At 34.8% G+C, this 17162-nt stretch overlaps 1 protein-coding gene across 4 annotated transcripts in view; it reads left to right on the top strand.

Annotated features, from left to right (window-relative positions):
• The window catches only part of Atp2b1 (ATPase plasma membrane Ca2+ transporting 1), a 112554-nt gene that overhangs the window by 79617 nt on the left and 15775 nt on the right, over window positions 1–17162 (top strand). For all 4 annotated transcript variants that reach the window (XM_087192583.1, XM_004844982.3, XM_087192584.1 and 1 more), the window contains exons 7-15: window positions 523–561; window positions 1344–1505; window positions 2599–2813; window positions 4689–4931; window positions 6229–6470; window positions 8888–9125; window positions 14460–14639; window positions 15266–15353; window positions 15752–15858. In XM_087192583.1, coding sequence (XP_087048709.1) covers window positions 523–561; window positions 1344–1505; window positions 2599–2813; window positions 4689–4931; window positions 6229–6470; window positions 8888–9125; window positions 14460–14639; window positions 15266–15353; window positions 15752–15858 — 1514 coding nt within the window. The remainder of the gene's footprint in view (window positions 1–522; window positions 562–1343; window positions 1506–2598; window positions 2814–4688; window positions 4932–6228; window positions 6471–8887; window positions 9126–14459; window positions 14640–15265; window positions 15354–15751; window positions 15859–17162) is intronic.

Below are 17162 nucleotides of genomic sequence, written 5' to 3'. Positions count from 1 at the left end.
TTCCAAATCCAAGCCAACTTTTGGGGGATTACCTCAACTGGTACATTTCTGGCTCTGTCTGTCTGTATTGTAGTTTTACTAATTTGCCTTTCCTGTCCTTTATACATCTTTTTGTTCTCACTCCCACCAAAAGCTCTCCTGTGTGCTTGTTGTCTTTTGTCTTTTTATAACATTACTGCCTCCTCTATCCTTTTCCTTTTCTGCTTTCTTACAGTAATGTCTGTATTTAGTTTCAAAATCTCTTGTACCATATTTGGGATTATTACCACATATAAAAAAGTCTTATGAAGAAATCAAATTCAGATCGACATGCAGGTTATTTTGGAGTATTCCCCTGAGTTGTGTCCTAGGGATGATTGACATTACGAGCCAAATGTTTTCACAACACACACACTCACATGCACACACGCACACCACGTTGTATAACAATTCTGTTATAGAAATGTGAACTACCTTTGCATAATTTAGCAGGGCTGTATTCGTTTCTTTTGGAAAGCTTTAATTCCCATTTTGTTCCTACAGATAAGAAACAAGATGGAGCTATTGAGAATCGAAACAAAGGTAAATTCAGTCAGATAAAAGTTAGCTTGTTTTCATTATAACCAAAAATAAATCTACTGTGTACTATTTCTGTCCAAAATTAGGATGCGTGTGGCAGGGAGCATCAACAGTGTTTCTTAACTTGGGTTAACCTCTCTTCCTTCCAGTGCCTTAGTCATGCTGTCTCTATAATGTTAAGATATTAATTAGTGGTAGTGCGCTTATGTAGGTACCTTTCCACATAAGCATTTTGAGTATTGTAATATACTTGAATTGTTATTTAATATATAGTAGATACAGAAATCCATAAGAAACAACATACTATGTAAAGTTTTGTTTGTTTGTTTGTTCGTTTGGGCACTACTTGGGATTGAACCCAGGGCTTTGTGCATGCTGGGCAAGCACTACTACAGAGCTACATTCCCAGCCTGCGTGTAAGAATCTGTAAATACACATACATATGGTCATACATGGTGCTGTACATTGTGATCGTAAATTATCTGAGAGGGATTTGCCAGAAAAGAAATGATTTAGGACTCCTTAGTTCTTAGTTTAAGGACCCTGTAGTTCTTACTTCTCATTCTCATCACCTAGTATGACATTCTCACATCTGCTACAGTTTTACAACTTAATGCGTTATTCTCTTATTGATAAATATAACACACACAAACTCACACATCTCAGCTGAATGCTTATACTTTTTCTACTATCTATAAGAAATGGATTTTTTAAATTGCTTCAAAGTGGTAATAGTGTTATGTGCCTTTAAAGTGCCTTAACATTACATTTGTGCTTCAATGTAGCAAAAGCTCAGGATGGTGCAGCCATGGAAATGCAGCCATTAAAGAGTGAAGACGGTGGAGATGGTGATGAGAAAGACAAAAAGAAAGCAAATTTGCCAAAAAAGGAAAAATCCGTTTTACAAGGGAAACTAACAAAACTGGCTGTTCAGATTGGCAAAGCAGGTATGATAGAGGAAAATAAGGTGTTCTGTTTTAAAATAAGCACATTTCTTCACTTTAAAAATCGTCTTTTGACACAGTGTAAGGGTTGTTAAAAATATTTGTATCCATAATGTACCTGGCTCTTGAGTTACTATAGATATTCATAATATCCCTGCAGTTTTGGGTGTTATCTTTGTATTAGATAAAGAGAGTTGTCCTCTGTCAGCTAGCTAATAAGTGGTCAGGTCAGAATTTGCTCATTTTATGAGGCCAGGTGCTCTAAATTTCTCTGGATTCCTGCAGCAGTAGAGAGCAAAAGATTGCTGTGAGTTTATTCAGTACAAATTATCCAGTTATAAAGAGAAATTTTATCACACATTTCGCTCATCCTTTTGCTGGCTTTCTATGAAAAGTAATTATTTGTGTTTTTCTAAACATCACTAGAATACAGGCACCTGTTAATAGCATACCACCAGCATTATCATCTGTTCGAAAGAACACTGAAAATAAATCAGCATATTATTAAAATCACTTAAGTTGCATCATTGTAACATTCCAGGAGTGTGTTGGAAGTTTTTGCTTCTATCCCCAGTAAGCTCATTATCTAATAACAAATATTTGCTCCTGTAACAATGTAGCCAAATTGTAATATTGACTCCTTAAAGAGTCAATTCAGATAATACAGTTGTGTGCATGTGTGTGTTAAACATAAGGTTGAATATTTAATTCTGAGCCTCCCTACTTATGACATTCTTACTGCCTTCTCTTTCAGCATTAGGCAAGTTACCTGTTAAATGTAAAGCACCAGCTTATGCTAAGCTTTCGGTGGTTTTCTTTGTTATTTTGTTTCAGCATTAGTAGAATTCAGAAGATAAATTAATTCTGAGAATCATGAATACTTGCCTCTCAATTCTTTCGGTCAAGGCTATATCTAGAAGTAAAATGTTCATCTGACAATGTCTAGTAATCAGGTGCAAAAAGTTCTTAGAGAAATTAAAATGAATATGGAATCAGTTATAACAGTTTACAGTAGCTAATGTGTAATTGGAGATGGATAGTGTCTGATATACTTAAATGATTGCATTTTTCTCCCCTTTTTTTCCTATCCTGGAAGGTCTGTTGATGTCTGCCATCACAGTTATCATTCTAGTATTATATTTTGTAATTGATACATTCTGGGTTCAGAAGAGACCATGGCTTGCTGAGTGCACACCGATTTACATACAATATTTTGTGAAGTTCTTCATTATCGGAGTTACGGTTTTAGTGGTCGCAGTGCCAGAAGGTCTTCCACTTGCAGTCACTATTTCACTGGCTTATTCAGTCAAGGTTAGTAGGAGATGGCTAAGTAGACGTACTGTGTTTAAAGCCTCAGCTGGCTTTCAAGCATCCATCTTGATGTTTCTTCCAAGATGGTTTGCAGGTAAAACATTATATTTAACAGAAGAATGGTGGCCTCATAAATTTTGAAATGTTGGGGCCGGGGATTTAGCTTAGTGGTTCCCCTGTCTGCCTTGCAAGCACAAGGACCCAAGTTCAATCCCCAGTACCAAAAAAAAAAAAAAAAAAAAAAATTTGAAATGTTAATTACCAGTTCTTAAATAACAGTTGTTTACAGTAAGAAATATAATTAATCATAGTTTCTGCTCTAGCACTCACATTTTCAGTAAAAGCTTTACAGTAGACCTGTCATAAAAATGGTTTTTTGCTTACTTTATGAGTTTATTTTCTTTTCAGGTATTTAATAGCTTTTGTTTATAATATAAAAGGGTAAATGTATCAAAGTCATGATATACTATGTGGAGACCATCTCTTTGTCTTTTTGTTTTGTTTTGTTTTTTGTTTCTGGTATGGGGGATCGAACTCAGGACCTTGCACTTGCAAGGCAGGTGCGGTGCCACTGAGCTAAATCCCCAGCCATCTTGTCTTTTTTTTTTGTATTAAAATACTTGAAATAATTGGGGTAAATACATGTTTTAGACACACTGGTTAGTCATTTTACCAATACTGCTATTAGTTCTTCTTGAAGTTATTAATGACGTTAACTTCTCAAGCAGTCATAAATATATAGACAGAATGATATGTGCTCCTTGAATAGAACATGAATGGGAACCTTTTAACTAAAGTTAAGTTTTTGTTACGTGTTTCTTTAGCCCTGATGTTACCAGTTACTGTTCCTTTCACTGTAGTGTAGTCTTTATGGATCCTGTGTTAGTGTTTCACAGAATTTTACAATGTCTTTACTATGGGCTTCATTCTTTTAATCTTTAAAAATGCAATCACAGGGCCGGGGATTTAGCTCAGTGGTGCCGCTGCCTGCCTCACAAGCATAAGGTCCTGAGTTAAATCTCCAGTACCCGCCCCCACCAAAAAAAATGCAAGTCACAAGTAATTTGGGAAGTACATAGTTCTCTTCTCCATATTTATTTCTTCAAGGAACTGGTTTTTTACACTATCTTGCATATTAGTAGTCACAGGAAAAATGTTGTAAAAGAATTCTATGTAGTTTTTCACCCATTCCATGTATGAAGAATTATTCATAATGTATTTTAACTTAAATATTCATTGTGAAAATTCCTAATTTTTTAGAAATGATCTTTTTTAGTTGTAAATCAGAAAATGGTAAGAAATATTTTGATCCAAAAGATTAAAATATCAAATTTACTAGCATATGGAATAGATAAAAATGATCCAGTCATGGTTGTGGTGTGCTAATTCAGTCTATTACAGTTTTTTTAAAAAAGCAACTACATGCCCCAGGCTCTTTATGTTATCTGATTAAAGTATTTTCCTCGAAGATTGATACAGGAATTTTGTTTTCTACTTAATAGGATACTTAGTCCTTTTTCTTACACTACTGTAAGTACCGTTGTATTTATGGTACAGAGTCTAATTGTTCTTATAATGTGAGGACACTTGCCTGAGCCTGTTGGAGGAATATAGTCAATATAGTTTTGTATATAGGTGCAGGTATTTGTATTCATGAGACTGTCTTATTCAGAGTGATGTAAGCCACAGAAAAGTTAGTACTCTTCAGTTGATTCGACTAGGTCAAATATGCTAAAATTTTCCCAGTATTAAATCAGTACTTTTATATAAGGCAGGAAGTTTTATTTCTGATTATATCATTTTACTGTAATCAGGTGATTAGTTTTATATGTACCTTAACTCAGTTTTTGTTTTGTTTTGTTTTGGTCACTGCAGAAAATGATGAAAGATAATAACTTAGTAAGGCATCTGGATGCTTGTGAAACCATGGGAAATGCTACAGCTATTTGTTCAGATAAGACAGGAACATTGACAATGAACAGAATGACAGTTGTTCAAGCTTACATAAATGAAAAACATTATAAAAAGGTTCCTGAACCAGAAGCTATTCCACCAAATATTTTGTCCTATCTTGTGACAGGAATTTCTGTGAATTGTGCTTATACATCAAAAATATTGGTAAGGTTTCTTTAATAATTCATTTATATAATGAACGTTAATTTTTAACTGTAATGATTCAATTACATGTATTCCTTCACATCTATTATGTTTATATATGAATTGAACTGAATTCTATTAATGTAATTTAAGACATATTCATAAAATGTGTATGCCTTTAGTATATTTATAGTATAGTAAGATCTGTTAATTGAGGTACACATTGTATTGTATCTTTCTGCATTTTGAATTTCTTCTATGTATAAAATATAAAGCCTTATAACTAGAACACATTCTTAATGGTAAATTTTTGTTAAGCTCATTTTATGAATTACCAGGCTGTATAGGAAGTAAGCCCTCAGGTTTTTGTTTTTACAGAAAACTTTGAAGCCAGATTTCAACTTAAAATAACATCTTTTATGTATGCTTGCTGTGGGCTCTGTTTGGATTCTCAATAATTTTTACCTATAAGGTTGTCCTTAGACCTTTTTGGAACTAATAATTATAGACTTGTGCCTGAATATTTTCACCTTTACAAGCTTTACAAATCTTACTTGTAAGAGAAAGGACAAAGTTTATGTTTGACTATATCTTCTTGTGATTTATATATGAAAACCACAAAAGATATTGCAAGTTGTTTAATTAGTGAAAACATACATGAATTGGATGAATGGACTGGAAAGTTTGAGATCTTAATCGTAGAGCTCGGTTTGCCTTTTACTAGCTCCAAATCTAAGATACAACTTTCTTTACTAAATAGAAGTGAGCATATCTGCTTTAATACTGTTGTTATGCATATATAAGGCAGAGTTTGTTCAGGCACTATAGAGATACTAAAGCATTTTTAAATTAAGCCAACAGTACTTTATAAAGCCATAAAAGTAGATTGGTAAATTAGATTTTATTTTTAATTATGTAATATAAATGGTCAATGAAAACAAAAAGAGAAAAAAGAAAGATGTTAAATTTAAGTTTCACTGTGTATCAGAAGCCAACGATGAACTTTATCCATCTCATTATGTTTGGGTCATGATTGTACCTGGTTTACAGATGCTGAAGCCAAGGACCACAGCAGTTGGGTAACTTGCCAGAGGTCCACATAACTAGTGACTAGCAGGACTGAGATTGGAATTTGTGTCATTCTTACCCCCAGGTTCCTTTCTATGTCTTTGTTTCTATATCTTCTTTAAAATGCTGGTATTAGTAGACATTTACTACATTATAAAATTGTTTTACAGTATCACTTTCCATTTCACATTATAAAACTTTTGTAGGGAAACACCGTGGTACTGGCTTCTAAAGTTTTTCTTTCTTACAGCCACCAGAGAAGGAGGGTGGATTACCTCGTCATGTTGGTAATAAAACTGAATGTGCCTTGTTGGGATTTCTTTTGGATTTAAAACGGGATTATCAGGATGTTAGAAATGAAATACCAGAAGAAGCACTGTATAAAGTCTACACCTTCAATTCTGTTCGGAAGTCCATGAGCACTGTCTTGAAAAATTCAGATGGAAGCTTTCGAATATTCAGCAAGGGTGCCTCTGAGATAATTCTGAAAAAGTAAGAGTAAAATGCTTACTTGAATAACCTGCTGCCTGTCACTGCTTTATAGACTGCCTCTGTGTTGGTTTTGTAGTTTTCTTTTTCTAAGTGTCAAACATTTGATAGGACCTCAGAGCTTTTAAGTGTATTTTCTGGTAGCCAAATATTTGTCCTTAGTGTTTTGTCATTTTTATACTCTAGTTTCTCTTATTCCATAGTATTTTGTATAGGGAAAATAATCCCATTATATTCAGTCTGGTAGATTTAAAGAAGTAAACTTTGATGTTTGGTTTTAGACATGTTGATTTGATACAAAATTTTTTCTATCAAAGTGAGGTTTACCATATTTATGCTGTTGCAGTGTGATCTTTAAATATTTCCTTTCATTTTTATAGTAATCTTTGTTTCTTACTGTTCTTTTATAGACCAGTAACCTCAATTTTGACATTTCATGTTTACATATAATTTTCCTAATATTTTATCTATTATTACAGGTGTTGGAATTTTTGGTTTCTTTAATTCCAGTAGAGAATTACTAAAAATCAAGAGCAATTTTGGAAAATTGGAATTCATTTGAAATCCACCATTTAAAATATTTCTATTTTTAATTGCCTGTATGTGAGTTATAATCTAGTGTTATCTTAAAGCACTTGTCAGATTGTAGTCTAAACAGGCTTTTAAGAGACAAGTACATAAATAAGTAACTGAAAAAAGCAGCATATGATGAGTGGATACAGAGTCTGAGAGATTTATTGTTTAGGATGGGTTTTAGTATGAAGTGAGAAGATCAAAGCGAAGAAAGCCACAACAGGGAAGGATATGCAGGTCATTTTGTGGGAATAGGTAGTTGAATAGTTAATCCTGAGTACTGACAGGCTGGTTTTGGTACATGGGTCACATAGAGCTTTGTCTTCTCTATAGCACACCGTGCTGCTTTTCAGAGTGCAAGGCTAGAAACCTGCTTCATCCCTTGCCTGCTTGATAGCTGATAAATGGTAAAAGAGATCTTTTAATCAAGCCAACCAGGGTTTGATTCTTCCTCTGCAACTAATTATCTTTGAGAGCTGAGGCGGATTTTTTCCTTACTTTCCATTTTTGTTCACTGGAAAAGCAGATGATAACCACCAAGTCTGCAATAATGGAATTATGCATATAAATGTCTAACATGGAGCCTGATGTATGGTAAATATACAGTATTTATAAGTAAGCAAATATCTTACGAGTTCCCACAATAAAATTTACATTTTGTTTTAGAGACTTAAAATATTAGAGTCAGCAATTAAAAGTTAATTTAAATTGGCCAGGTAGTACAGTGAAGTTTTTCTTTCATCACGTAGTAAAATCTTCAAAGCTTTGACTGCAAGTAATTCTTGTATCAGGGAATAAGGTGAGTTGGTGAAAAATAATAGACTGGAGACAGATACCAATGAAAAGCCTGTTGCTATTGCAATAGCTGTAGCTATAAAAGCAAGCCAAAGAGGTAGTAAGTAGCAGGAAGGATAGAAAGGAGTGGCGTATTCAGGAGATTGTTTAGAATAGAAAGATATATAGGACTTAGGAGCTGACATTACCTAAGAGGATGAAGAAATAGTAATTCAGGTAAAATTTTAGACTTTAAAGTGATCGGGATAATGTTGATAGCCGCATGGACAAGTGAGAAGGTGACTTCCAGTCTCTAGTCAGTTAAGGTTAAGGTACTGGTATAACTTACAGGTGAAACTCCAACGGTAAAGGAAAGCTTTGAAAAACAGTCAAGACATAGGATGTGGATTTGGGAAACATTTCTATAGAAGCGGGAGGAGGTGGAATCACCAAAGGAGAGGACAATATAGAGGCACTGTGATTTTTACAACTTAAAGAAAAGGTTATAGTTACTGAAAATAAAACTATTTGGGGATTACCTTTCTCACTTAGATTGCTGGGGTTTTTTGTTTTTTGGGTTTTTTCTCCTTTTGATGGTTAAAATAACATAAGTGATGAAACAACCTCTCAGGTAAGGGTTTGATTGAACTTGACCTGTTACTTAAAAGAAAATTATTTTTTCGTGCTCACTTCGGCCACACATATACTAAAAGAAAATTATTTATGTGTTAAATAAAGTTAACATCTAATTCTGTACCAAAAATGGCCAAGTGTGTAGTTTATTCTCCTTTGCCTCTTGGGATTCTTTGTGAAAATTTAAAAGCATATTCCAAAAGAGAAGGTTTAGAACATGCAGTAACTGCTAGAGAACTTCCATTAAATGAGAGCCATACAGATTCAAACTGTTGTAAAGAAGAGAGGGAGAAGTGAATATGATTTTAGTCTGTTAAAATGCCACATACATAGTTCTCGACATTCCAGATAAGAGATTTCTTGCACTTCCTGTTCACGTAATTGGCATTAACCATTATTTTTGTTAATTATTGATGTTTGGATTTAACTTTTCCTTTTAGGTGTTTCAAAATCTTGAGTGCTAATGGTGAGGCAAAAGTATTCAGACCAAGGGACCGTGATGATATTGTAAAAACTGTGATTGAACCGATGGCATCAGAAGGCTTGAGAACCATATGTCTTGCATTCAGAGATTTTCCAGCAGGAGAACCAGAACCAGAGTGGGATAATGAAAATGATATTGTCACCGGCCTTACATGCATTGCTGTTGTGGGGATTGAAGATCCTGTGAGACCTGAGGTGGTGAATCATTCTGTGTTCTGCATGTGCAGAATCTCTTAACTATAGAGACATTAGCTGTAACCAGTTTTCTAGTAAACTTCTTAGTGTTTGTGATTTTAATTTTTTTATATGTGAACTCAAGATGAATGAAATAATAGTGTGTAATATACATGCTACCTTTTTACGGTATTTAATTGGATTCTCTTTGAGATCCTATGTATTTCTAGAATCAGAATCTAGCATTATCTTGAACTAAGTAGGCTTTTCAGTTGATATTTATTTTAAATCAGTAATAAATGCCATTAAATTGTTTTCAGTCTCTAGACCAGCACTCTCTAGTAGAGCTTTCTATGATGATAAAAATGTTCTGTGTGTTGCTTGGCGTAGTAGCTACTGGCCACATGTGATGGCTGAGTTCTTGAGGTGTCCTTGCACAACTGAAAAACAACTTTTTACCTCATTTAAATTTAACTCTCTGGCTAATGACCATCATAACTTCGCTTTTTTTTTTTTTTAAATTATTCCCCTGTCCCTCTTTTTTTTTTAAATAATTCTTGTGTGCCAAGTACTATCCTAGGTACTAGAAATGTAAAGAATTTAGAGATCTGGTCCCTGGCCTCACAGATGTCACAGTCTTGGGTGAGACTGAACAAACATATGACCCAAGATGTTAGTTCATTGCTGACTATATATAGAGATCATGTTATATGAGCAGAGGACATGAACTCTCAACCTAGTCTAAAGTAATAGTGTCTTTTTCCTGAGTCTTAAAGGATCAGGAAGATACTAGCTAAACCAAAAGAGAAAACTATAAGTAACTCCAACAAAGAAGCAACTTAAGTAAAGCCACAAATATAGAAATTGCTTTTGTTCTACAACTTTATCATCTGATTGAACCCTTAATATATAGTACCAGGCACTGTTTTAGGAACTGGAAATACATAGTAGTCATAAATTGTATGTTTTAGAGGAAGAAACCAAATAGGTAGAGAGATGGATTCATGGACAGTATGCCACATGGGAAAAACAAATTCTGTGGGTATTTTGACTGGCCCCTGCTCTCATAGGCCTTCCATTCTGAATGTTGGGGGTGGGGGGGTGCTCTGAAGGCAGGAGTGGGAATGTGAAATCTATTAAGGGCTGTAAAGGATATAAACAGTCTGATGAAATAAGGTGACTGAGAGAGACCATAATAAAATAAAATGAGATCTGATGGGTCTCATAAAGAGCCAGACATATAAATAGCTTCAAAAAGAGCATTCCAAGCAAACAACAAAAAATTCTGGGACCCAAAGGTGAGAAAAAGTATTAAGCTATTTTAAACAGAAAGGAAGCCACTGTGGCTATAGGTATAAAAAGCAGGGGGAAGATGAAATGATCTTCAGCCTTAAGCTGTCCTCTAAATTTTATTCTACATTTAAGTTGGGGAATAACATGATTTATGTTGCTAAGATTCCCTTTGGGGGTGAGTGGAATTGGGGATTGAACCTAGGTCCTTCCCACTGCCACCATCCCCAGCTGGAATCCACTTTGACTACTGTATAAGGAAGAGAAGAGATAGGTCTGGGAATTTAGCCGAGTGGTGCTGTGCCTGCCTGGCAAGCGGAAGGTCCTAGGTTTGAATCCAATCAGTACAAAAAACTGAAAAAGAAGATATGACTTGGACTTTGTGTCAGGGAAGATGGAAAGAGGGATGATTTCAACATAAATGGAGTCAGGTTATTAAGAATGAATTAGCTGGGTTTGGGTACACTGTTTTTGATATTGATGAGGTATGTGAGACAGCCAAATGTGTGTCAGGTAGACATTTGGACTTAGGAGCCACAAAGAGGTCTGGGCTGGAGACAATGACTGCGAGACCGAAGGAGATTTGGGGAAAGTGTGTAGCCAGGGAAGAAGGCTTAAGGTTGAGGTGTCACCACAATTAGAAGTCTTATAAAGGAAGAGGAACCATTCTCTAGCTTGATTAACGTGGTGTGTGGTAGAGGATATTACCAGTGTCATAAGAAAATCAAAAGAAACAAACTTTTGAAAGACCAAGATAAATTCAGTTTCTGTTTTGAAGTTTCAAATGCTTATGAAGTCTCCAACTAGATAATGTTTGCCAAGGTTTAGTTTTAAGAAAACTATTTAAAGTTTTATACATTGACTTATAGCTTGAATCTTTTTTTTTTAAGTTACGGTATTTAGATATGCAGAGGAATATGAATTAATTTTAGTGAATTTATTTTGTTTTTGTTTTTGGTACTGGAGATGGAACTCAGAACCTTGTGCCTGCGAGGCAGGCGGCGTAACCACTGAGCTAAATCACCAGCCCTTGAATCTTAATACATTAAATTAGGATGTCTACAACTTTGTCTTTTGGAAGAAAATCTATTATCATACCCTTGACATTTTGATTGCTGAAGAATTATTGTTTTTAAAATATGTAAGTGGCACTCTTTTTTTGGTACCAGTGATTGAACTCGGGACCTTGGGCTTGTGAGGCAGGCAGCGGAACCACTGAGCTAAATCCCTGACCCATAAGTGGCACTCTTATTTTTTTCAGTATCACAGAATGAGATAGGCTTATATACTGAGATGATATAGTAAAAAAAAGATTTCCTTGAGTGGATGTTCAGGGTTGTGGAATTTTAGTGTATGGATTCTCAGTTAATTAGATATCTAGAAGAAATTCAGTTTTACTGCTTATGCATAGGTACTTGAACGAGACACAGCTTTGCTTCAGCTCCTGATAAAGAAAAAGTGCGGGTAGTTTTCAAATTGTAAGTTAGAAGTATTTAGTGGCAATAAACACTTTTTCCATTATTTTTAAAAGTTTTATTGAAATACAATTTACAAATCATACAGCTGACTCACTTAAAGTTTATAGTCTAATGATTCTTAGTATGCTCAGTTGTGCAAACATCACTATAATTAGTGGTGAACATTTTCATCACCCAAAAAAGAAACTCCATAATCATTAGTAAACATTCTCTGTTTCTCTCCAACCCTGTACTCCAGCCCCAAGCAGTCATTTGTCTACTCTTTGTCTCTTACTTATCTGGACCTTTTAAAAATATATATTCTTCGGGCCGGGGATTTAGCTCAGTGGTTTCGCCACCTGCTGCGCAAGCGCAAGGACCCGAGTTCGATCCCTGGTACCAAAAAAAAATATGTGTGTGTGTGTGTGTGTGTGTGTGTGTGTGTGTGTGTGTATGTATATATATATATATATATATATTCTTCTTAACGCCTTATAGCACTATATCCTTTGACCAACGTTTCTCCCTTCCCCCTAACTTTTCAAGCCTCTGGTAATCACCATTCTCTTCTGTCCTTAAATACTATTTCCTGCATAGTTGATGAGTAGTTTCTCCCTTGTGTTCATTGTTTCCCTCAGATACTACCTAATCAGTGAATACTTAGGTCTATAAATTGAAGATATCATTTTATTTTAAATGAAATATCAGGACATATATTGCATTTGTATAGCAGACTGGTGGTTTCAAAATCAAATATTGATTTTTTTTAAAAAATAATCTGAGCAGGCTGTATCCTTTAGCACACCACTGTGTCACTAGGACCTTGCTCAATGCCTGACATTCAGTAAATATTAGTCTGAATGATCGCATGCGATTTCCTTCTCTCCAGTGATTTGGATGAGGAAGAGTTGACAGAAATATTTTAATAATGTAAATCTTTAAATTTACAGATACATATGTAAGTTACTAGAATTAAATTGTATATGTGTTTTAAGAAATTGTACCCATGGTATCCTGTCTAGATTTGTTTCTCTCTTGGAAAATGCCCCTTGATGACTATTTCTCCAAACTTAATGTAATTCAGTATCTAGGCCTATGGTTATGTGCCAGGCACTTATTTGTTAAAAATGTGAAAGAAATTATACTAGGTATTGGTGTTGCAAAGACAAGGGTCCTGCCTTCGAGAAGTTCATTGACTTGGAGAGGATTTAGGTAAACAATATCTGTAATATAATGAACTATAATAGAGGTATGTAATAGTAAGATAAAGACACAATTTTGTCTAGATAGGTAGGCCAAAGAGAAATTATATTTAATGTCACAAACAGGCAGTCTGTAGGCCTGCTTGCACTCTGTGTGTATAAAACATTGAGTATTGAGAGATCACACAGAAATTGTTTTTTTTTTCCTTTTGAAATCTTAAGTTCTGTTAACATTGGGTTTTCTCATTCTCCCTGTAAAATAGGCTAGAGCTGAGTAGTTCTTTTCATTAAATATCTATCTTGGGTTTGACGTTTTCCTCCTTTATCTTACCTACATGGCCGTGTAGCTATTTGAGTTTACAACCTCTGCTCTAGTAGAACCAGTATGGATTTTCTAGTTCGAGAAGAACAAGAGAGGATTTTGTGAGTAAAACAAATTATAATAGTGGAGACACAACTCTGATTATATAGACTATTCATCTCCCAACTTGTGTGTAACAGAGAAAAATTTTAGATAAATCTAGAAAAATATTCTCAGGCTGAATTGTGATACTCTGTTAAACTAACTTTGTGGTTTATGTGTAACAGCTAAGGAATCATCATGTATTTTTAAGAGAGTGTATTGGTGTATTAAAAAAAAGAACTCTACCATAAAGTATATCAGATGCTTTAAAGAAGGAACAACATAAAGGTAGGGATACCAATTAAAAAGCCATTGCAATAGCTCAGGCAGTAAACTCCAGGGACATGGCATGGGGGAAGTCTGTTGTAGAATCCATAGGACTCCTTAAGGATGTATAGGGGAAGAAGAAGAGAAAAAGAGATACAGATGCCTCTTAAGTTTCTCTTAGGTCTCCTGATGGTCTCCCTTTTAGGGCCAGCAAATGATACCACTTTTCAGGTGGAACTATGAATTACGGTGAGATGAAGGAAAGATAGAGATTTGGAAATCCTTAGCACAGAGATGGTACAGGAATAAGTGAGGAATGCTTTCAAAGATTTGGGTTGGGAGGGGAAAAAATGAGATACTCATAACTCTGAGGAACACCATTTTACTCAGGTAGGACCTGAGTGGTAAAACCAGAAAGGTAGAAAGCTATTCAGAAAAACATTGCCTGATAGTTGCCAGGGAGAAAAAGTGCTTTAAAAACCTTCAGTAAATAAGTAGTGCAAACAAATTAAATAGGATGGTAACTAAAAAGGAAGCTTGAACTAAGACTGTGGCAGTGGAATAGGAAAGAAGAGATTATTGGGTATAATTCAAGAAATACTGAATATCTTGAGATGAAATTAAAGTTGTCATTAGTTATGAGACTGTGAAGTACTGCATGATTGTTCAGTGGATTTTTTTCCTTGGGAGTACTAATTTTTTTATTGTAAAATGATTTTTCCCCCATGTGAAATAGGTACCAGATGCAATAAAGAAATGTCAGAGGGCTGGAATTACTGTACGAATGGTCACTGGTGATAATATTAATACTGCTCGAGCTATTGCTACGAAGTGTGGTATTTTACATCCTGGGGAAGATTTTCTGTGCCTGGAAGGTAAAGATTTTAACAGAAGAATACGAAATGAAAAAGGAGAGGTAAGGATTTTGTTTTCATTTGAATTAGAAGTTTTTAGTATATTAGGAGTTTTATTCAACCGATACATATTGAACATGCACTGTATTTTAGTCACCATCCATGAATAAATGCATTCCACATGATAACTAAAAACCAAGCATTCTAAGAGATAGAACACACAAATGATAGAGAAACTGGCCCTGAAAGGGAGTATGCATATCTTCCTAGAATGCTTTGTGAAAGTAGTTGCTGTGAGTCTAAGCCAATTCCAAAAACACAATATATGTGAGAGTAATGGGAGATGAGTTTGGAGATGAGCTGGTATGGTTTGGACAGGCCAGACTATCAGAACTTTTCATTTTCATAATGATGCCTATAGCAATGGCTCTCAAATGTGAGCCTCCATGAGAGTCACTGGGGAGTTCTTAACATTCAGTTTGCTGGGCCCACCCTAGAGTATTTGATAAGATAGGCTAGGGTCTTGCCCAGCGATTTACATTTCTAACAAGTTCCCAGGAGGTTCTGATGCTATTGCTCTGTTGAGCACACTTTGGGAAGCACTGAAATATGGTGGGTGACCAATTTGGAATTATGGAATTAGGCAGTTATGCTTGGGCACACTTTTAACTTTGATAAAAATTTATAGATTGAACAAGAGCGGATAGACAAAATTTGGCCAAAGCTTCGAGTACTTGCAAGATCCTCTCCTACTGACAAGCATACACTGGTTAAAGGTAAGGAGATGTTACAGTTATTTCACAATCTCTTAGTGTAGAAATTTTACTATTTTAGTCTTAAGAATTACTATTTTAGTCTTAAAATAGTAACAGATACTAAATATTAGATTGAATCAAGGATATTATCTTTTCTAATAAATTCTAAATACATTTGCCTTTTATATCTCGGCTGAATTGTATTTATCATCTGTGATGAAAACAGGATACTCCTCCTAATGTAACCTTAGTTTCTAGAGTTAGTTTTTGCCCGACATAAAAGTAGTTTTCATTCTTTTTGGTTAATTATATATTTTTAACCTCAGATCTATAAAACTGATTAGTTGGGATATTCTGTAAAAGTACCTTATTAAGTAAAGAAAATGTTTTTATAGCACAAATGTTTTCCTTTATTTAAGGTATAATTGACAGCACTGTCTCAGAACAACGCCAAGTTGTAGCTGTAACTGGTGATGGTACAAATGATGGCCCAGCGCTAAAGAAAGCAGATGTTGGATTTGCAATGGTAGGAACTTAACTTATTCACGTATTCGATATAATTTGTTAGCTGGGTTATTGTTGACTGCATCTTTGTTGATTTTTAAACACTGTCCCTGAAGATTTGTTTCAGGGATAATCCATACACCTAAATTGATTTATAAGTCTTAAGTTTATTTATTAGCTGGTATTTGATGCCATGAAACCTAGCTAGATGATGATTTCTTTGGACAATTGCAACAGTGTACCTTTACTTTGTACTCTGTAAAATATTTAAATGTCCTGTCATCCAAACCTTTTACTCTTCTTAAGGAGGACACAAGCTTGAAAACAGTGGTACATATTTAAATTAAAATATACTTGATATTGTATGCTTATACAAATATGTCAAGTGACATCATGTTACTAGTATGCATTAATTTAAAAAGAGAAGAGAAGAAGGTAGAGCATACAGTGGCCAGCATGCTGATCTTGCTGGTAGCTCTGTGTTCCTCCCACTGGTGGCATCTGATCAGATATATTAGCCAACAACTTAGCCCACCTACAAAGCGCTGCTGGGGGTGGTGGACATACACATTGTATACACACACACACTCCTGAGAGTCTTCTCAGATGAAATTATCTGTTGAAGAATAATTGAACATTACCATTTTTTAAGAAGATGTAATCTTTTTTGATTGGAAAAAAATCTTGGTTTTTTTCCCCCCAAGTTATCCATTTAAGTATTTTCTTTTGTCTTTATTTTTGAAAAATACTCATCTATAATCACAGTTCTCAAAACTATCAGAAAATTGAAATATTTTACCTAAACTGACAGCCCTGTCATTTTTTTGTATTTCAATGTAAGTTTTGCACTTAACTGCAGAATTTGTTTGGAACTAATTTGAAGCTGTTGTTTGTGCCACTTAATGTGAATATGCATAACCATTTAGAAATATTAATGTTTTTATGGAGGGCTAAACTTCTTTAGTTATAAAAGTTAGGTACTTCATCTTTCTAAAATAGACTTAAAATTCTGACAATCTGGCCCTAAAGGTTTCAGATGAGAAAATGTTTATATGCACCAGTGTGTGTTTGCATAATCTGTCCCCCATTATTCGCTACTAAATTAGGAATTTACAACAAGACCCACCATGCTGGCAGCCTTTCAGCAGAGCTGAGATAGATGGTAAAAAAAAAATTAGGAGTAACTTTCCTTCAGTCAAAAAGCAGTGAATCCCAAGATCTCCACCCCGACCCATCTCAAATTTAATGGGCAGCTGTGTTAGAATGAACTTTTAAAGACTTGTGAAGAGTAGCTGAAGAAGGACAAGGAATAATGAAGTGCTCTGC

This window comes from Heterocephalus glaber, unplaced genomic scaffold (genome assembly GCF_053883595.1).
Source record: "Heterocephalus glaber isolate CG9 unplaced genomic scaffold, H.glaber_assembly_v1.0 deba00001572, whole genome shotgun sequence".
In the NCBI taxonomy this organism is placed as follows: domain Eukaryota; kingdom Metazoa; phylum Chordata; class Mammalia; order Rodentia; family Bathyergidae; genus Heterocephalus; species Heterocephalus glaber.
Note: the sequence above shows the minus strand (reverse complement) of the source record. Positions and strands in the feature narration are given on the sequence as shown.